General features: G+C 30.2%; 2 protein-coding genes across 3 annotated transcripts; both read right to left on the reverse strand.

The window, feature by feature from the left end:
- Window positions 1-13488: 13488 nt before the first annotated feature.
- LOC145332943 (uncharacterized) lies at window positions 13489-17607 on the reverse strand. 2 transcript variants are annotated; one of them, XM_080178057.1, is made up of 6 exons: window positions 16629-17606; window positions 15544-16337; window positions 15171-15313; window positions 14799-14971; window positions 14342-14512; window positions 13489-13941 (listed from the first exon to the last, which is right to left on the reverse strand). In XM_080178057.1, the coding sequence occupies exons 2-6, from the start codon at window positions 15719-15721 to the stop codon at window positions 13623-13625; spliced, it is 984 nt and encodes a 327-aa protein (XP_080034183.1). In that variant the 5' UTR covers window positions 15722-16337; window positions 16629-17606; the 3' UTR covers window positions 13489-13622. The 2 variants fall into 2 exon arrangements, with proteins under 2 accessions (XP_080034183.1, XP_080034184.1); XM_080178058.1 differs by having other exon boundaries at window positions 15171-16337; window positions 16629-17607.
- A 1623-nt stretch (window positions 17608-19230) lies between these two features.
- LOC145331619 (uncharacterized) lies at window positions 19231-21647 on the reverse strand. The gene is made up of 3 exons (XM_080176385.1): window positions 20767-21647; window positions 20352-20501; window positions 19231-20054 (listed from the first exon to the last, which is right to left on the reverse strand). Exons 1-3 carry the CDS (start codon window positions 21188-21190, stop codon window positions 19396-19398), a joined length of 1233 nt encoding a protein of 410 aa, XP_080032511.1. The 5' UTR covers window positions 21191-21647; the 3' UTR covers window positions 19231-19395.
- Between the last annotated feature and the right edge of the window lie 486 nt (window positions 21648-22133).

The raw sequence follows: 22133 nt of genomic DNA on the forward strand, positions 1-22133 counted from the left end.
CAACACTCAAAACAGAAAGGTACCAATCCGAAAAAAAAAGAAATAGATTACTATGAAGAAAAAAAGAAGCAGTTTTTAGTTCCTAATAAAAATTGACGCCATACAATTTAAATGACCAATGATAGGCCAGTATACATTCATTTACCATTGGTAAAATTTATACTGGACAATCATTGTTCATTTGTAATGTATGTCATTTGTATTTTAAGAATTTTACCTGAAAATTATGCCAAATTTATGAGCTCTAAAGATTTTGCTAAAACCTAAATACAAATTTTAAAAGATAAGGTTTCATTAACTTTTCATCTATTTTCTCTTCGATTCTTGAAATCGCTTGAATTTGATGGTTCTCCATCCAACAAGGATTTTTTTTTGAAATTTCAATAACTGAAAATAATATAGAAACCTGATACTTTATTAGGTTATTTTGGTTAAACAATAATTATGCCAATGAAGTTGCATTTTTGATCATTTTTTTTAAAATTAAGCTTAAGGATAGGCATAAAAATTAATTTAGATAGTAAATACCTAACATTTTGTTAATAGTATTATTTATTTGCAATATATTTCATTGGACAACTCTTCATCCCCGTTTATTTTAGGAGGGGGGGGGGGTTCTGACTCTTTTTTACCGAACGTCCCCCTTGGCTGTTATAGGGGTGTAGAGGGTGGACCCAGAGTGGGGTGAATCCATTCCTCATAATTTTACTAGTCTGGTTTTAACAGAAATGTTTGCGCTTCTGTTCAAACATGAACCAATCCTGAGGTCCTCTAATGACCTTAATCTATCTTAATTTCTGTCTATTTGTCTATGAGGTTTCAATGTATATTATCTATTTAGTCTATGGATTAAAAATATTTGTTGAAAATGCACTTCCTTATACTTTTCTGTATCATTGCCAACTTTATAAAATAGCGATTTTTCCTTTTTATAGTATCCAGCTGTCACGGTAGCTGTCACGGTGGTAGCTGTCACGTTGGCAGCTGCTGTAGTAAATTTTAAAAGTATTAAATTCGACTAAAGATGTAAACTAATGTTTGGCGGCTCATTTTAATTTGGCTTACTGTTGATTTTAAATAAGGATTTTTACTTGATTGCAGAGTCTTGATCTAATTTTTTTCAGAAAAAGTTTATGGTATTATCGGACAATGTTAACATGATGAAAAAAATGTTCTTGTTAATTTCTTGAGGTGATATAAATTTTCTATATTAGCTCGGAGAAAAAATTTAATATGATATGTACAAATATAATACATAATTTCAAAAACGCAATTCAAATTAGATTTTAATTTAAGTTATATTAATTCTCCAAGAATATGATAATGCAATTTTGCTTTTTTATGTGCTTACTAATTTTTATAAAGAATTTACAAAAAATAAAAATCTGATTGTTATTGATCTAAAATAAATATTTTTTTATTTAATTTGAAAACAGATTTGAACACGATTTTGACTGTGTGGAGGGTAAAAAAAAGTAAAAAATATCCCCTTTAATTTCTCCTCCCCCCAAGAAAAAAAAAATAGGAAATAAAAACTCCCTTTAACAATATTCTTATAACTGGTTTAGAAGAATTTTATTTTAAAAATACCCCCACCCCTCCCTACAGTACAACTTTCCACAGGTAAAAATATAGCAGGGGGGCAAACCTCTTCTCCACCGCACACCTTATGTCATATATGTAGCTACCCTTTAGGTAATTAAATGCAGCCTATCTTATAGTATAAATTAGTAAAGTTCTTTTGTCTGAAGCTTTAGATTTCTATAACTACTGAACAGATTGAGCTCTCCATTTAAGTTAAGCTTCACATGGTTCCAGAGATGGTTTTAAGCTATTTTATTTTGGGATTAAAAGTTGGGATGGTTTTAGGCTATTTCTGCATTTTACTAACTCTTGGGATATAGAGTCCCTAGAGGCCAGGGGTGCAACTGCTAGTACAATATTAAGAAAAAAATGAGTTGGACATTAAAAAATTATTTATTTGTTGTACTATGCTACTTTTACTCATTTTTACTTGTTTTATTCAATTTATTATGTAAACTAATTAAAATCAATCATAAGATGATAAGATTTTTATTCAATAATGCACAAACGAGTTGACAAAATGACGCTTCAAAAATTGCATTTTAAAAAACGTTGTAAAATGTTGAAATTTTCAGCAAAAGTTATGAATATTTTTGGATAAAAAGTTTGTGGGAGTATTTTATCAATAAATGCACTACTAACAAAATCAGGGAAGGGAACGCCAATTAATGTTAGATTAAATTACAATCCTTATTTCTCCCACTTTATTAGGGTCAATTTTTAACCCGCGACCGTAGCTCAACATGTAGCGCATCCGCTCGGCATAGGGGAAGATCGAATCTTGGCCCGACACCGCATCATAACTAAAGACGTAAAAAAATGTTTCTACTGCTGCTATGTCAGGTGTAGTACTTAATAATTAGGGTAGGGTGAAAGCCTTGGCCCATAAACAGGTGCAACTCATTACCATGCATAGTTAGGACTTCTTAGACAAATGTCGTCTAATCAATGGGTTGGTTGTCTGTTGGATGTTCCATAACATAATATCCTACAGTGGGCGTAAGAGTATTGCATTCCATTACAAGAGGATGATGCCCTTGGGTTCTCTATAGGAGCACAAGGTAGATTTTTACCAAATAATAATTAGCAAGATAATTATTTGTTATCCATTGTTCTATCCCTGATTCTCTGAGGAGAAGAGTTTTAGTTTATAAGTTCTTCTTGGCGATGCATAGTAAGTGAACACAAAACAACGAAAATTTAACTTAAGAAAATAGCTAAATTATAGAATAGTTGCGTGGAAATAGTTGTATTAGGTCTCAACAGTCAACACAACATTACACTAATTTTTATTAATTTTCAAAAGTTCATTTCGACCGCCAAAAGCTTTTAAATTTATCCCCTTTTTTATAGGCACTATAAAGAGCTTCTTCATTCTCCTAGATTTGTAATTTATAACCTTTTCAAACATTGTAAAGATGTGATAAGTTGACATAAATATAGCATTTGAGTGTACTAGTTGTGAAGCTTTTATAGTGCCTATGAAAAATGATGTCATACTGGCCTACCTATAGTCAATTAAAATTTCTACTGGCCTATTATTGGTAATTCAGTATATCATAGGTCAATTGCATCAAATGATGCATTTTTTAAAGGCACTATAATAAGTTTCACTATTTATAGAAGAAATATCTTTAGATTATGGTCGATTTCCAAATTACAATAAACCAAATAAACTTTCACAGAACCTAAATATAAGATATAAGAGATGAGAACCAAATCAGCTAATAAGGTCCTTCGGTACACACATACATATATCCTGTTATTTTTATATAAGGATGATTTTTTTGGAAATAGAATTAATTACATTAAAGGAACAGCTGTGCATATCTACATACATCTAAAAAACTAAACATAAATTTTGAGTTACACTGTAGGAACAACTTTGTATGTCTATATCTATAAAACTGAATATAAATATAGAGTTACACTGTAGGAACAACTATGTATGTCTATATCTATACAACTAAATATAAATATAGAGTTACACTGTAGGAACAACTATGTATGTATATATATATACAACTAAATATAAATATAGAGTTACACTGTAAGAACAACTGTGCATGTCTACATCTATACAACTAAATATAAATATAGAGTTACACTGTAGGAACAACTATGTATTTCTATATCTATACAAATAAATATAAATATAGAGTTACACTGTAGGAACAACTATGTATTTCTATATCTATACAACTAAATATTTATATAGAGTTACACTGTAGGGACAACTATGTAAGTCTATATCTATACAACTAAATATTAATATAGAGTTACACTGTAGGAACAACTATGTAAGTCTATATCTATACAACTAAATATAAATATAGAGTTACACTGTAGGAACAACTATGTATGTCTATATCTATACAACTAAATATAAATATAGAGTTACACTGTAGGAACAACTATGTATGTCTATATCTATACAACTAAATATAAATATAAAGTAACACTGTAGGAACAACTATGTATGTTAGGGGATTTTTTTTTCCCGGCTTTTTTTGAAATTCAAGTAGTGCCGTTGCAATTATTATACCTTTTGGTGAAAAAACACTTGTGTAAAAATTTTAACCATTTTGGACAAGTATTATGCCCAGTAATTTCACTTTGAAATTTTGACGCCCCCCTTATGGGGGTCAAAAAATCATTGCATCAGAACTATGGCTTCATGGTGCTCCCTGAATAGGTCTTGAGAAGTAGAATCAGGAATTTTTGAAATTTTGAAAATATCTCGTTCCTAGCCTGAGAAAAGTTCAAAAAACCTATAAAAATTGGCCAATTTTCAAAAATGGCGTTTTTTAGGGGTTTTTTGAACTTTTCTCAGTCTAGGAACGAGATATTTTCAAAATTTCAAAAATTCCTGATTCTACTCCTCAAGACCTATTCAGGGAGCACCATGAAGCCATAGTTCTGATGCAATGATTTTTTGACCCCCATAAGGGGGGCGTCAAAATTTCAAAGTGAAATTACTGGGCATAATACTTGTCCAAAATGGTTAAAATTTTTACACAGGTGTTTTTTCACCAAAAGGCATAATAATTGCAACGGCACTACTTGAATTTCAAAAAAAGCCGGGAAAAAAAAATCCCCTAATGTATGTCTATATCTATACAACTAAATATAAATATAAAGTAACACTGTAGGAACAACTATGTATGTCTATATCTATACAACTAAATATAAATATAGAGTTACACTGTAGGAACAACTATGTATGTCTATATCTATACAACTAAATATAAATATAGAGTTACACTGTAGGAACAACTATGTATGTCTATATCTAAACAACCAAATATAAATAAAGAGTTACACTGTAGGAACAACTATGTATGTCTATATCTAAACAATCAAATATAAATAAAGAGTTACACTGTAGGAACAACTATGTATGTCTATATCTATACAACTAAATATAAATATAGAGTTACACTGTAGGAACAACTATGTATGTCTATATCTATACAGCTAAATATAAATATAGAGTTACACTGTAGGAACAACTATGTTTGTCTATATCTATACAACTAAATATAAATATAGAGTTACACTGTAGGAACAACTATGTATGTCTATATCTATACAGCTAAATATAAATATAGAGTTACACTGTAGGAACAACTATGTATGTCTATATCTATACAACTAAATATAAATATAGAGTTACACTGTAGGAACAACTATGTATGTCTATATCTATACAACTAAATATAAATATAGAGTTACACTGTAGGAACAACTATGTATGTCTATATCTATACAACTAAATATAAATATAGAGTTACACTGTAGGAACAACTATGTATGTCTATATCTATACAACTAAATATAAATATAGAGTTACACTGTAGGAACAACTATGTATGTCTATATCTATACAACTAAATATAAATATAGAGTTACACTGTAGGAACAACTATGTATGTCTATATCTATACAACTAAATATAGATATAGAGTTTAACTGTAGGAACAACTGTGCATGTCTATATCTATACAACTAAATATAAATACAGAGTTACACTGAAGGAACAACTGTGCATGTCTATATCTATACAACTAAATATAGATATAGAGTTACACTGTAGGAACAACTATGTATGTCTATCTCTATACAACTAAACATAAATATAGAGTTACACTGTAGGAACAACTATGTATGTCTATATCTATACAACTAAACATAAATATAGAGTTACACTGTAGGAACAACTATGTATGTCTATATCTATACAGCTAAATATAAATATAGAGTTACACTGTAGGAACAACTATGTATGTCTATATCTATACAACTAAATATAAATATAGAGTTACACTGTAGGAACAACTATGTATGTCTATATCTATACAACTAAATATAAATATAGAGTTACACTGTAGGAACAACTATGTATGTCTATATCTATACAACTAAATATAAATATAGAGTTACACTGTAGGAACAACTATGTATGTCTATATCTATACAACTAAATATAGATATAGAGTTACACTGTAGGAACAACTGTGCATGTCTATATCTATACAACTAAATATAAATACAGAGTTACACTGAAGGAACAACTGTGCATGTCTATATCTATACAACTAAATATAAATATAGAGTTACACTGTAGGAACAACTGTGCATGTCTATATCTATACAACTAAATATAGATATAGAGTTACACTGTAGGAACAACTATGTATGTCTATATCTATACAACTAAATATAAATATAGAGTTACACTGTAGGAACAACTATGTATGTCTATATCTATACAGCTAAATATAAATATAGAGTTACACTGTAGGAACAACTATGTATGTCTATATCTATACAACTAAACATAAATATAGAGTTACACTGTAGGAACAACTATGTATGTCTATATCTATACAACTAAATATAAATATAGAGTTACACTGTAGGAACAACTATGTATGTCTATATCTATACAACTAAATATAGATATAGAGTTACACTGTAGGAACAACTGTGCATGTCTATATCTATACAACTAAATATAAATACAGAGTTACACTGAAGGAACAACTGTGCATGTCTATATCTATACAACTAAATATAGATATAGAGTTACACTGTAGGAACAACTATGTATGTCTATCTCTATACAACTAAACATAAATATAGAGTTACACTGTAGGAACAACTATGTATGTCTATATCTATACAACTAAATATAAATATAGAGTTACACTGTAGGAACAACTATGTATGTCTATCTCTATACAACTAAACATAAATATAGAGTTACACTGTAGGAACAACTATGTATGTCTATATCTATACAACTAAATATAAATATAGAGTTACACTGTAGGAACAACTATGTATGTCTATATCTATACAACTAAATATAGATATAGAGTTACACTGTAGGAACAACTGTGCATGTCTATATCTATACAACTAAATATAAATACAGAGTTACACTGAAGGAACAACTGTGCATGTCTATATCTATACAACTAAATATAAATATAGAGTTACACTGTAGGAACAACTGTGCATGTCTATATCTATACAACTAAATATAAATATAGAGTTACACTGTAGGAACAACTATGTATGTCTATATCTATACAACTAAATATAAATATAGAGTTACACTGTAGGAACAACTATGTATGTCTATATCTATACAACTAAATATAAATATAGAGTTACACTGTAGGAACAACTATGTATGTCTATATCTATACAACTAAATATAAATAAAGAGTTACACTGTAGGAACAACTATGTATGTCTATATCTATACAACTAAATATAGATATAGAGTTACACTGTAGGAACAACTGTGCATGTCTATATCTATACAACTAAATATAAATATAGAGTTACACTGTAGGAACAACTATGTATGTCTATATCTATACAACTAAATATAAATATAGAGTTACACTGTAGGAACATTTGTGCATGTCTATATCTATACAACTAAATAGAAATTGTTCTAGGTAAAAAGCTGCGGAGCTAAATTGTTCACGGAACTTTTCCATCTTCCTGGAAAATTATTCTTAGATGTTGTATGAAATAGTTCACAACCAAGTAATTTATATTTATAACGTTGCAACTCAAAATAAACAAGTCTTTTTTGAACATTTTAAATTTTAGTAGCAAAATGACTATATAATTCCAAATATTTGTTGGTCTGTCAGAAACTTTTGAAGAAAATATGATTTCCTCCGTTTCTATTAAAGATAGACAGCTAATTTTTTTGCTTGTATTTCCAATATGCAAATAAATGAGGAGCAAGTATATAACTCGCTTAGTGCGCGAAACCATTGAGGAAGGGGACATTGGGCTGTTTATTAAACTAGTCCCTAAAGTTTTACAATAACGTTTTCTTAAACGTTAGCCTAACAATTTTCGGGACTTTTATTTATTTTGATTGGTTGGATTGTTAGGTTGAGTGTCCAAACATTTCAAAAATCTAATTGTAACTATAAAACGTGTAATTTAGTGAATCATCACTGGTGATGGACATTAATTCATTGGTCATTGTCTTATCCCTTTAGATCCCTGGCATGAAAGGAGATCTTAAAATTTCTTGTGAAAAAAAAACTAATGTGAATCTACCCTGTAACTCAATTAGTCTGTCTGACTGTTAGACTGTGCTTAATATTCTTTTATTAAGTCTTAAACAAAATGATTTATTTTTAACAATGTACCAAGATTTTTACCTGATTTTTTTTTTGTGTCTCCTATAGACGTCAGGAGGGATAAATCTGAATTTCTTTCATCTATAAATCTAAAATATTTAAGGAATGATGGAATCGGGGGGCATATACCCCCCCCCCCCTCCCTCCCTCGAGGGCTAAATATGATTACAAAAATTTAAATGGTTTGTATCTTAAGAGGGAGGGGGGCGCTTTACATTGATACTCAAATAATTTAATATCTTACAATTTTGGTTGAAAGAAAGATATTATAAAATGTCGTCTACTGGAGATTTATTATTACTTGGATGTTACACAGATTTCTAATAATACGAAACTAGCAGCGGGCTTAAATTACAATACCCCCCATCCACTCCCTTCACCACATCCTTTCCCCTCCTAATGGATGAACGAACTAACCAATAAATGATTTCCATGTTGTTGTTTAAATGGTTTGTTCATTTTACAGAAAGAAATCATACATAGTATAATATAGAAATACGAACTAAAAAAATTGATAAATTAGATACATGTTAGTAGGTTGAGGCTTAGTAGTTTTACATATAAAATTAACTAACATAAGGATATAACTACACAATTAAAATAACAATGTTTCATTTGGTTTAATGTTTAAGTTTCAGTTGTTAGATTTAGTTGGTTTGATAGACAGCAAGCAGTTTGGGCAGGAGTATGTTAATGGCTCTTTTTAACAACATACTTACGGAGATAACCTGAGTTTTAGAATGGCTTTGCATTCAACAAGGTTGTACGTTCATGAGCATGAATTCTAATTTCATTTATATAGATAGAATAGAATGCTCCCATGATTGACAGTTTTAGATCAATATAAAGAAATTATGCACTGCATGAAATATTGTTGTCATGCCTTCAAAAACAAGGAAAATCTACATTAATTATCATGTGATACAGCTAGAATATTTTGAATGAAATGATAATTAGGTAATCATAGTTACTGTCAGCTTATTTGCTTTTGTGGATGTTTAATGTTTATGTTACCATTGTAAGGAGATAGTAACAAAAATCTTGGATTGCTGTCTGGTAGGTATTGGATTCGAGTCAGCTAGAGCCACACAACGTCATACTAATCATCTAGAATTTTCACTTTCTGCTTCTATATCAGGCTATAAATAGTTGCCTGTTTAAAGTATATAAAGGCCAGTTTAAAAAAGTAATTAATCGCGAAACCTTTATTCAATATATTTTCTGTAATATTGGCGTGTTTTTTTGGGGGGGAGGTGTGATAGTGGGTGGGGTGAATTAGTCTAAATCACATTTTTGTCTTTTTTGTTAACAAATATTTGGACTCTTGGAGGGTGAAGGTATTTTTTTGTGTGGGCGATTAATCCCCTCCATGGTTGAAAAACATTTCCGAGATCTAAATTACCTTCACTGCAAGAAGAGCCATATCGGTTCAGCGGTTAACGAGATCTTACGTTACAGACAGACAAACAAACATCCTAACTCTTTAATATACGGATAAAATAGTAAATTTTTCAAAGTTCTCTAATTCTACTGGAATGAAATTGTACTTTTTAAGTAAGCTTCAAAGAATTAACATCTCCCCTGGATATTAAAGTTAGTTAATGCTTTTATGAAAATTTTGATTTAAATTTTTTTTTTATTTTTAAAAAAATCAATCAATAATCAATACATCAAGAATATATTGATTTCTTAAAGAAAGTAATAAATACATAAATCTGACGGGTTTTTTTCAAAGCTTAATACATAAAATGTTTTTTTTTAATCTTAGTTTTATTTAGTTTGATCAATTTCACTCTTTTATTTTACATTCCCTTGTTTTTCAAATCTAAAGAGGGAATATATGTTATCTAGATGGATAGCATCTATATAAGTCTTTCTCCCCTGGCTGACTCTGAAATCGCATATACGTTTCCTCCTATTTTAGATTAATAATAGTCATCCCTTTTTGATTCGCCCTTCGATGCATAGGTGTGTGTGTTTTTCGTGGTTTACTTTAGAATGTTCGTCAGTCATACCGGTTCAGAGCTTCGCTTTTATGGATTGTCATCCTTGTTTTCTAAATGTATACTTTTTACTTCAAATAAGGCGACATTATTTAATGGTTAAAGTTTGATAAACTACATTTATGCTACAAATCATGTTTTAAAAGCGGAGTTTTTCTACATTTAGTATTATTACGCCCATACACATACACGGTGGATAATGGATAGTTTATACATATAAGCATGTTAGAATCGTCCTATCGATTGAAGTTTTTCACAGTGTTTTTTGTAACTTTGTTGTTTAAACTTCCAACCGCAGAAACTTTATAATCGTTTCAACAATGGTCCAATTAACTCCATTTTTTGAAGTAATTATTCCTAGGACGACTAAAAATAATGCTATTAGCTAAGCGTCTTAAAATGTAGCCAAGGATAGCCTTAGAGCACCATTAGATTTTATTTTAGTTTCTGTTTACATGATTAAACGTCCTTCAGACAACCAACCTTTTGATTGCAAGTCTTAACAATGCATTGTAATGAGTTTCGTCTGTTTTGGGTCAAGACAGTCCCCTAATCTAACTATGTATGTCGCGCACCTGAAAAAGCAGCAGTAGGAATCATTTGCAATGTCTTTACTTATGACGTAGTGTCTAGATTCAGACCTATCAGCTACCCGACAATGAGTTTAAGTCTTATACAAGTTTGTATGTAAGTTTATTTACAACATTCTGAATTTTAATCAACTTTCAATACACTTTTGATTTATTAATTTTTAAAAAACATCAACCTTTAACAGTTGGGAATCCTGACATAAATTTTATTTCATCAATGAATAAAGCTGATCGAATGTTAAGAAAAATATATTTGAAAGGAAGCATTATAAATAAAGAAAATATTTGCTTGCATAAACTACGTCTTTTCCGAAGATAAAAATAAAAATAATTGTGTATAATATCCTGTTTGTTTTTCTCTTATTTTTCTTATGTTGTTAGGAAAGGATTGATGGTATCACATACAAGTTGTTAAGTCTTTATTTTCATAAAATAAAACAAGTCTTTATATTGGAATTTGATCTCTTTAAGGACTAATTTCGTACTTATTATTTTTAAGGTAAACTTTATACTATAAATACAGCTAAAAAAATTCCATATCACTTGCCTTTATATTGGAATTTTAACTCTTATATGACTTAAAACTACTTTTAATGAAAGATTAAAATAGAAGACTTATACAATTTAGAAACCTCAAATTAATTTGAATAAAATTCAAATTTGTATTCTATAACTAAATAAAAATTGCCTTGATCTTGGAACATGAACTGTTAATGCCTGAATTTTTACATTTCATATATACTTAAATTTCTTATATATTTCATATATTTTACAGCTAAGGAGATTTCCAATAAATTTGATTTATTGTTATTGGAATTATTAAAAATCTTGGTAGTTTAAAAACATGATTCTTTCTATTATGAAATGATCTTTTTTTAAGATGATTTTTCCTTTTTTGCTTTCCCTTTCCTGGTTTATAATGACCAATACTAGTTCAATTACTCTGCTTTATTTATATTAATATCTTTAAAGGTTTAATCTTTTAATATCTGTGTTCATTTTCAATAAAAGTTTTAAATTTTCTAGTCAATTAGATGTTAAAAGTATCTACTACAACATTATTTTTTCAATCTTTCAAACTTAGATGGTTTTAGGCTATTTTTATTTATGGGCGCAACCACTAGTTTAATGAAAGCGATTGCCAATTGACGTAAAGATAAAACAATATATAAAAGCTTCGCTCGTAATTACCTTCAATCTACATTCTACATACATCTATTATTATTTAGAACGACTTTTTAGCCTTAGGACCAAAAATCCCCCCTCCTCCTCCCTTACTTCATAAGAAAACAAAATCTCCCCAACACTAATTTTCCGAATCGTTTCTATGTCAACCCACACACCCTCCCCTCCTACCTCCCCCCGACCATTTTTGTGTTTTTCTCTTTTCTTTCTTACTAGCTACCTGTCTCCACTCTCTCTCCCCCCTCTTTCTACCCCCTCTCCCCCCCATCTCTCTCTCTCTCTCTCTCTCTCTTACTCTTACTCACTAAGAATTTTTTCTTTGGTCTGAAAAATTAAGTTTAGTTTGTAAAGACCCGTTTGACCACTTTGACACTATTACACATAAAATTTAGTGATTTTTAGTATTATTTTATTATAGTGAAAATTATTATAAAATGTGTATTAGTAACTGAAGTTTTTACTATCATTATAAAATGTTTGATAATTATAGACGATTATCATATTTTTCTATAATTGCAAAGCTAAAGTTATTTCTTAAATGTACAATAAGTTTTCTTTAACCTCGCATACTACGAAAAAACTTAAAAAGTAATAGTTGTGTTTTATCAGGGAAGATGGATAATTGTGATTTAATCTAAAGCCATGTCTTTTCATTGAGCATTTTCTAATTTTTTGATTAAAGATTAGCGGAATATAATTATCGCCCATTGTCTTATCCCTGCGTTTTATGGATAGTAGTAATTGATAAGATAGTAAGGAGTTTATATTATAAGAATGCATTGGATTAGCGAACTGCCTTTCTATCCTATTATATAAAGTAAGATTTTTCTGTCTGTAGCTTAGGACATCGATACCCACTTGACAGATAAACTTCTATTTTTAGGATGTTTAACATAGACCTCAAAATGGTTTAAGGCAACTTAATTTTAAGATTTAAGTATTGGTTGAGTTTTTGACTATTTTCTGTCGATCTTTTTACCTTTGAATACGGAGCCCTAGATAGGAAAGGCATCTACTAGTTTATTATATGAAGTTTTATTTTTGAGGGGTTAAAATCTCGCTAACCAATAAAGATTTTTTATGCAACCCATCCTTCCCCTTAAAATTAAGGTGCATTTTTTTTAAATTTACATTTTATGTTAAATTTTTAAAATGTTTTCTTGTTATTTTCAATTCTGCTACTATGTAAGGCTTCACTGAAAATAGACGATTTCTTTTCCGCACCTCCGTGTATTTAATTAATTGATCAAAAAATAATACGATGTCTGAATGTTTAATTTAAGTAATAAGGGGTTTGTATTTGCGGTTTAAAATCTTTACAGACACGTATCAAAATAATAAATATTACAACAAATCCGAAACGAAAAACATTCTAGAATATTATCCAGAAGACAATAATCATTTTTATCTGAAAAAATGAAATAAGAAAGAAAAAATTAACAAAGATAAATTTTTAATCTTATATTGAAAAAAGAAAAAGAACAAAAGAATCGAAATAAACAACAAATATTTAATTTAATCTAATAACAAAAGCATTATTTTCTTCATGGGTAAGGTCTTCTTCACCAGAAAACTGAAGCTCAGGCACCTCTGTAGGAAGTGGAAACCCGTCCTGCATTACGGGAGCTCCGCCTGGATAGATAAAACCTGCTGATATCAGGAATTGCCATGCCAAATGGCAATTTGATGAAGTTGAAATAGTTGAGTTGGGAACCTGATCCTGTCCTTGGAACTGTGGGAAAACAGAAGGAATCATCGATGTAATGGCAGCAGGAATACTCTGCAAAGCTGGGGGCTGAGATGCTGCCACACTGTAACTTTGAGCTGCAGGAGCGATGTACTCTAAAGAGCGCTGTTTCCTTATCAACTTCTTCCTGGCAACTTTCAAAGATTCTAAGTCTGTTGGATTCAATACAATTTTACTAAAAACATCTAAGAGAGATGATGGGTCTACACTGCGATAATATTGAGCTGTAGCTGGATTTTTCCAACGACCAAGTAACATAACTTGGTCGTTGGACATCCCTAATTCGAATGCTAAAGAGGTACCTAACACTTTGGCGCTTTTAGAAGAAATTTTAGTATTAAAACCAACTTTAGCATACAAATTATTAACATTCCTCATTAAAGTTGATATTGAAATTGGAAATCTCCCGTCTCCCACCAAAAATCTGATAGAAAAAAATAGTTCTTGCAATAAAAATAAGAAAATAAGGGTCAAAAAGAAAAAAATTAAATTGTAAAAATAAAATTAAAAAATTATGAAAAAAATAAAGAAAATTTGTATTGAAGAACCTGCCTAGATTGATTAGGAGCGGCGCCATTCCCTGTACGACAAAAAACATATGATGAATCATGATACCCAGAATCGATGGTGTAGAATCTGAGGCGATTAAAGAAAGCCACACACAACGTGTACGGACAGTAGGGACCTCCAGAATATACGAGATAAGCTGTCCTGCCTTCATATCTAAATAAAAGAAAAAAATCTATCATTTATCTAAAATGAAAGATTAATTCAAAAACTTTAGAGAAAATAACTTTTTGTCTGAACTACTAAGAGAAACACAAACTTCAAAGAAAAAAATAGAAAAAAACAGAATAAAATTTCTTAGAAACTAATAAGAAAAATAGTTTAAAAGAGTAATTATGAAAAGGCTGAGAAATATGTAAACATGAAAATTTAATTTGAAAGCGAACAAAACTATGAGAATAATAGAGTAAAGATTCAAATATATTATAAAAAAATGCTTAACCTGACGTCATTTTTAGCTGACCGAAAAGTGACGGCGATAACAGGAACTTCAGCGAGACCAAGAGATGTGACTCTGAAATCCGAAGCTCTCAGTTTTAACGCATCTAGACCTCTGCAACAGAGGTGGATCTGGAAAAGCTGGAAGAATAGGGCTCGAAAATCCATTATGGAAATCTAAATTAAAAAACTAATATGAAATAAAAAGACTAAAAAAGAGAAATAAAATAAACTAAAGAAAATAAAATGATCTAAAACTTATGTTGTAAATAAAAAGATATTCAAAACTATGTATAAAAGAAACCCAGCAAAAAATAAATAAAGATAATATAGAAAAGTGATATTACTCAGAAAAGGATTTTCTTAAAAAAACTACCTTATCTGGATTATCCATATAAGGAGTGATAACGGCATCAATAGATTTGGGAAGCACCCATAAAGGAAGCAAATTTGCTTTTTTAAGGGGCATTTTCTCGCAGGAGGCTCTTCGGTAGATGGCTTCAAAAGATCTATCTACTTCTAGAGACCATGGATCATTAATTTTCACGGCGACAGTAAGAAACGACACAGCTCCCTTTAGGCCTTTCAGTTGGGAAAGCTTGGCAGATGATTCTTCCAGAAATAATAAATAATCTAACAGAGTATCTTCGGTCATAGTAAGTAAGTTACATTTCTTGTATGTTTCCCTTTCTTGGCAAATTTCTCAAGGGTAGATAAAATTCTATTATGATTATTCTGTGTAGCCCTACCTCTAGCGGCAGTTGTGATTTTAATGTGTTTAATTTCTCTAGATGAGAAATTATAATTTTCAAAAACTTTCAATAGCCTTAAAGGACCTCGACTTTCAACTGAAGAAACAGAATGAGACGAAATTAATTTTCTATTAAATTTCCAATAATCCACTGAAACTTCTTTAAAAGTTTTCATTTTAATCTGAAAACTAACAAAAAGAATTTTAAAATAAAAGAAAAATAGCAAGGAAAAAACCGAATCACAAGCATTGAAAGGAAATAAGGACAAATTTTAATGAAAATAAAGAAATTAAAATGAAAAATTTGAAAGACATATGAACATTATAAAATAAAAAAGAAAAATTATAACCCTGAAGAACCAAACCCCGACGAGTTCCTAACAGTCTCATCAAGAGAATTAGTAATTACAATTTTTGGATAGAAATTCTTCTCAACTATGATCTGTGCAATTCGGTCGTGTTTTTTAACTTGAAAATCTGAATGACCATGATTAAAAATAAGAACACCTACATTCCCTCTATAGTCATTATCTATGACTCCCCCACCTATTTGAATAAAGTTATTTAAAGCTAAACCTGACCGAGGAGCTATTCGGCCATATGAACCGGGGGGTAAGCTCATAGAAATATCGGTAAAAATTAAAGCTTTATCATGAGAATGAATCAAACAATCGGAAGCTGCGTGTAGATCAAAACCAGCAGCTAAAGGAGAAGCTTTAGAAGGGATGATAGCATCATAACTTATGATAACATCATAACTGACTAACAGAACAGAGTCATCCATCGTGAATCCTTAAGAATAAACATAATTTGAAAAGAAAAATATCATAAATCAATAGCTGACAAACTAAAAACTCATTAAAGAAGATAAACAAAATCAAAAAAGAAAGAAAAAATGATATAAAATAAAAAAATTTCATCAAGAAATTGATTAATAACATTAGAATCCTCATGAAGATAAAATAAAAATATCATAATGAAATAAATTTGTTTCTAAAAAACAAAACAAAATTGTTTAAACTTGCATACAATAAACAGAAAAATAGAGTAGATTTTCTACTAGCAAATAAAATTGTTAAGTACCTGACTAAACATAAGATTCCACTATAATCCAAAAAATGAAACCACATCAGAGGCTAACTCTCATTTTATGAAACTTTGAAAATAAAAAAATAGATATTAGAACAAAAATAAAATTGATTTCACAATAAATCAGGAGGAATAGGAAGGGAATGATTTTCATTAGTTTTAATATAGAGAACTAAAGTGGGAAAATTTTTATAGCCAGAAAACATACATTTGGGAGAAGAAGAAACATAAAAAGGATTAAAGATCCAAAAATCTTTGACAAACCACTGAAATTTATTTACTTTAACAAAGGATTTCCTAAAAGGGTGTGATGGCCACACAGGGATTAACATGATGATAGAAAGATTATCATATAATAATATCTTATTCAGTGTTCTTTGAATTAGGGAAACAGGGGGATGAACATAAATAATATCATCAGAAGAAAGGGTTGATAGAAAAAAATCGACTTCAATAGCTCCAATTTGTGGGACAGCTGAAATAAAACGAGGTGTCCTATGATTCGATGCAGAAGCGAAGCCATCTAAAGATATTCTTAAATTAAAATGAGATTGTACAGATTGAAGATCATAATCTGAAATCCCATACTCTTCTGACGAACTAGACATACGTGATCCATAGTCCGCAACTTTCAAAAGATCCGAAGATCAGGGGAGCCATTTCGGGTAAATAACTAATTTGTGTTCATATTCTAATTGTTTAATAAAAATTAAAAGTTTTTGAATCTCAGGGATACGTGACCCATGTTTCAAATAAGAATATGCACACATTGAGTCTGTACACCAAAAAATCACAGAATTAGAGTTCGACTGAAAAAATTCTTGAAAAGTTTCAAAACTCTTCACGATGGCTAGTAGTTCTCTTGCACCACTAGACATTTCACTTTCAGATGGAGAAAAAATGTAATTAGAAATAATTTGACAATCGCCAGCTTTAAAAGCATAACTCTCCAGGTCTGAAGCATCTATATAATGAAAAAAGTTGTATAAAAGATAAAGAATAAAAATAAAGAACATAACTTAAAAAAAATGTGTCAAAATTAAAAAATTTTTAAAAAACTTAAATACAACTAATTCCTGAGGCAAAAACGAAGTAAGGTTTCTCAAAATCTCGAGGATCAATATCCATGGTCAGGAAAGAGGTTTGGTCTTTGTTTAAAAATTCAAAATCGGCTTGTTCTAGTTTCAAACTTTGACCGTTAAATGTTCTTAAATATTTAAAACATAGTTGAAATTCACAATACATATCCTTATTAATTAAAAGGGATGAATCCCAACCTGAATCACAAATATTACGTCCTAAAGTATGATTGCTCATGCGAGCTACAATTTTAACAAAATTTCCATGAGAATAAAAAGCATGAGAAAGCTTCCCTAAAAAAGAAGCTAAAAATCTTGACTCAATTAGTTGATTGTTTAAAAAAGCTGAAAACAATTGTTGAAGAAGAAATTCTATTTTTAGTAATTTAACTTCTGGAAGACTAATAATCATAGAGTCACTATTAAGAATATAACCTAAATAAACTATTTCTTTAACTGGAGACAATATACATTTAGAAAGTTGGAAAGACCAACCTGAATATAAAATGAGTGAAATCACAAAATAAGTAGATGACAAACATTTAAAATTAGAAATTTCTATAACAATGCCATCATCGATGTAGACGCTTAGGTCTACACCGAGACGGTGAGCATAAATTTTAATTGGCTTGATAAGCTGATCAGTGATGAAAACAGCTGTAGAGCAGCCAAAGGGCAAACGGGTATATTTATAAAAAGAAATAGAACCATCCTCTTCGATGATAGAAAATCCAAAGAGGTCAGAAATATTGGGATTTAAATAAACCTAAATAGGCGCGATTTTATAAACTTTGTTAAAATAATTTTAAGAAAAAAACTAGAAGAATATAAAAACGAAAAAAAGAATTTTAACAAAGATTACAAAATCGCCCCTGGTGGTACATTCCCTTTAAGTCCCAGGTTGTAAAATAACAACCAGGGACAATCCTAGGGAGAACTGTTTTAATGTCATTTAAAGTTACATTATCAATAATCATATAATCATTTAAAGATCTGGATAGATCTATACACAACCTAAAAAAAGGTTTTTTTGTTTAAAAAATAGAAAATTTAAGGAAAGAATTAAATTAAATTGTGAAAAAAAGATAGAAAAATTTAAAGAAAGAAAGAAAAAAATAGGAAAAGAAAGAAATTTCTAAAAGAAAAGGAAAAAATAGAAAAATAAATAAAATTCACAGAAAAACTAGTGAAAAAAAGAAGAAAAAAATATATAAAAAATCAAGTTGAAAAACCTTTTTTTAGTTGTATTTGTGATACAATCAGTACGAGTAGCTACAGTAAGGGGAGAAACTATAAAAGGTTGATAAGTTAATTTCACGACAGCTTGACTATCAACTAATTTAATAACTTCATTACGGACAAATGTCATGTCATCACATGCGGTTTTATTATTTCTTTGAAAAGAAGATTGAGGTTGTGAATGAAAATTGGGTGTGTAACCATAAAGTAAGGTCCTCATAAGATCATTGGCTTTCAACACGTTTTGATAAAATGACACGGCTGAAACATGATGAATAGAAGGGGCAGGTGAATAATTTAAATCACTAAAAGATTGCTGTAAAGTCATTAAATTTTCAAAAAATTCTAGATCACTATCTGGACATTGATCAGCAATGTCTCTTAAATCAAAATTAGGATGGTTGGATTCACCAGAGAACGAATTTGACATAAATAAAGGGGGCTCAAGATTGGGTTCCAGGTTTGGACTTTTTGGGAGTAGAGCAGTTGTTAGCTTTGTGTCCAGTTCCTCCGCAATGGTAACAGAGGACTTTACCTTGAGGTTTGCCCCTAGCTCCTCTTTGATTGAAATTTGGTTTGGAAAAAGAACTTCCTTGTGAGCGAAAGGCAGCTACAACTTTTTTCTGAGCTGAATTTTGCAGCTGACGGCTACCTGCTAAAGCAACTTGAACTGCTTGATCCGGGTTAAGATAAAATGCAGAATCAATGACTCCTAAAACGGAATGAGACAAGTCTGCAGCTTGAAAACAATAGTTCAAAGTTTGTTTAAGATCTTTTTTAAGCTTTTGAGGAACTTTTAGGGAAAAAAGCTTTCTACCTGCATCCTCAATAACATTGTTAAGGCGAACTATCTCTCTACCTATAGTTTTTAGAAGAACTTTATCAGTGTTGCCATAATCTTCAAGATGATTTAACGCATCCAGAGTTCTGTCTCTCTCAATAAGAAGATCAGATCTTTTCAATGTTGCCCACTTAGGGGTAGAAACATTACCATCAGCGTGGTTTCTTTTAGCTTTCTTAGCTTTGGCACCTCCTAAATACTCCTCACTTGAGGAATCGGAGGAAGATCTAGCTTTCTTGCGTTTTTTCTTTCTCTTTCTGTCTAAAAATAAGAGAAAAATTAACTTATTTTTCAAAGAAAAAATGTAAACTTAAAATAATTTGAGAACTATGATATGATTGAAGGATGAACAATACAAATTTCATAAAATGAAAATATTAAGATTAAAACTCATTAAAACAGAGATCTATAACTACAAACAAACAACCAAAAAAATCACTACTATGTGACATATCGGTTCAAAAACAATAATGATTCTATATGAAATAATTTGAGAATCTCATAAAAATCAATAAAAACTAGTTTGAACAAACTAAATAAAACGTATCATAGCAATACCTTTGCTATCTGAACTGTCAGAGTCATCATCATCATCCTCTGAACAAAAACTTGAGTTTGAAGAACAATCTGAAGAAGAAGAGTCTGAACTATCATACTTCTTCTTTTTCTTAGCTTTGGATTTCTTCTTCTTTCTCACAGAAGATTTGTCTAGAAATAAGACCAAGAATCAATCATTATTGAACAATAAAAATATATGTTTCCTAAAGAAACAGAAAATGTCACACAGACAAAAGAAACAAAAATCCAGTTTGCAATCCTAGTAAACAAAAAAAATACTAAGGAAAAAATTAGCAAACTTCTAAAAATGTTTAACCAAAAATCGGTTAAAGAATACATTAAAGTCTGTAAACTAAAAATCATAAAGATTTTAGTAAAATAAATAAAATGCAAAAACAATAAGAAACATACAAACCTGATAACGGTTGCAGAGGTTCCATGTTTTCTTTATTCCCCACAGAATTCACCAAATGTGAAGGGGGAGGGTTTATTCTAGGCAATCCAGACAAACCAGGAGTTGTAATTGGATGTCTGTTTGTGAATCCAGGACGGAAAGATCCAGATTTAGGCAAAGATCCTAAAGCTAAAGGATCATTAACGCTGGCTTGGGGAAAAGGAAAAATTCCTGTAGAACTTGTCCCAGCTGTTGTGTACACAGAGCCAGCACAGGAGCCTGGTTGCTCAACTGTAGATGAGGAGCCAGATTGCTCAACTGTAGAAGAGGAGCCAGATTGCTCAACTCTTGGAAAGGAGCCAGATTGCTCAACTATCCCGCCACCAGAGGATGTAGTTACAACAGAAGAAGATTGAGTACTGTTAGTTGTAACCACTGGAGGCATAATTAATCTGTAAAAATAAAAAACCACAGATAAAAGAAAAGAAAAATATAAGCTAGAAAATGAAGGGAAGGGAGGGAGGGATAAAAAATTTAAATTTAAACTAAGTATTGAAGCTCAAAAACTATTTTAAGGACTAAAAGAAAATAATTAGACGGATTAAAATGTAAACACTACACGTTGTAATAAAATATATTAAACAATAAATTGCGGCATTCAGATCGTATCATTTTATCAATCAATCAATTAAACACACTACGGCAAGCTTCATAGAAAGGGTTGATATTTTCAATTCTGCTACTATGTAAGGCTTCACTGAAAATAGACGATTTCTTTTCCGCACCTCCGTGTATTTAATTAATTGATCAAAAAATAATACGATGTCTGAATGTTTAATTTAAGTAATAAGGAGTTTGTATTTGCGGTTTAAAATCTTTACAGACACGTATCAAAATAATAAATATTACAACAAATCTTCACTTCAAACATAAGAGAATATTTATAAAAGTAACTAAATAAAAACCGAATCACTTACTCCAAACTAAACAACTTAAAAATACGCAAATTAAACAAGTTACTTTTATAAAAAATTTAAATTTAAACTAAGTATTGAAGCTCAAAAACTATTTTAAGGACTAAAAGAAAATAATTAGACGGATTAAAATGTAAACACTACACGTTGTAATAAAATATATTAAACAATAAATTGCGGCATTCAGATCGTATCATTTTATCAATCAATCAATTAAACACACTACGGCAAGCTTCATAGAAAGGGTTGATATTGCTGCGCTTCTTGTGTTTATGATATTCTCTTAAATTTATTTATGTATGCATTGAATTAACCACAATTGTCCTCTCCCTCTCTGAGTATGGTTAGGTTAAAATCCAGGCATCCTAAAGTACAAATGTAAATTTGACCCCAGGGGGGAAATCTGTGTAAGAA

The sequence above is a fragment of the Acartia tonsa genome, chromosome 11 (genome assembly GCF_053477335.1).
Source record: "Acartia tonsa isolate MP-2025a chromosome 11, ASM5347733v1, whole genome shotgun sequence".
Taxonomy (NCBI): domain Eukaryota; kingdom Metazoa; phylum Arthropoda; class Copepoda; order Calanoida; family Acartiidae; genus Acartia; species Acartia tonsa.

What these genes read in the sequence shown, in the direction of transcription:
- LOC145332943 (XM_080178057.1), bottom strand. Translation starts at nt 15,721, where the DNA reads ATGAAAACTTTTAAAGAAGTTTCAGTGGATTATTGGAAATTTAATAGA. An exon ending in ATATGGATAATCCAGATAAG is followed by an intron (nt 14,972 to 15,170) that starts GTAGTTTTTTTA and finishes TTTTTAATTTAG; the next exon opens with ATTTCCATAATGGATTTTCG. An exon ending in GCCGCTCCTAATCAATCTAG is followed by an intron (nt 13,942 to 14,341) that starts GCAGGTTCTTCA and finishes TGAATCCAACAG; the next exon opens with ACTTAGAATCTTTGAAAGTT.
- LOC145331619 (XM_080176385.1), bottom strand. Translation starts at nt 21,190, where the DNA reads ATGCCTCCAGTGGTTACAACTAACAGTACTCAATCTTCTTCTGTTGTA. An exon ending in ACCTCTGCAACCGTTATCAG is followed by an intron (nt 20,502 to 20,766) that starts GTTTGTATGTTT and finishes TCTTATTTCTAG; the next exon opens with ACAAATCTTCTGTGAGAAAG. An exon ending in TGACAGTTCAGATAGCAAAG is followed by an intron (nt 20,055 to 20,351) that starts GTATTGCTATGA and finishes TCTTATTTTTAG; the next exon opens with ACAGAAAGAGAAAGAAAAAA.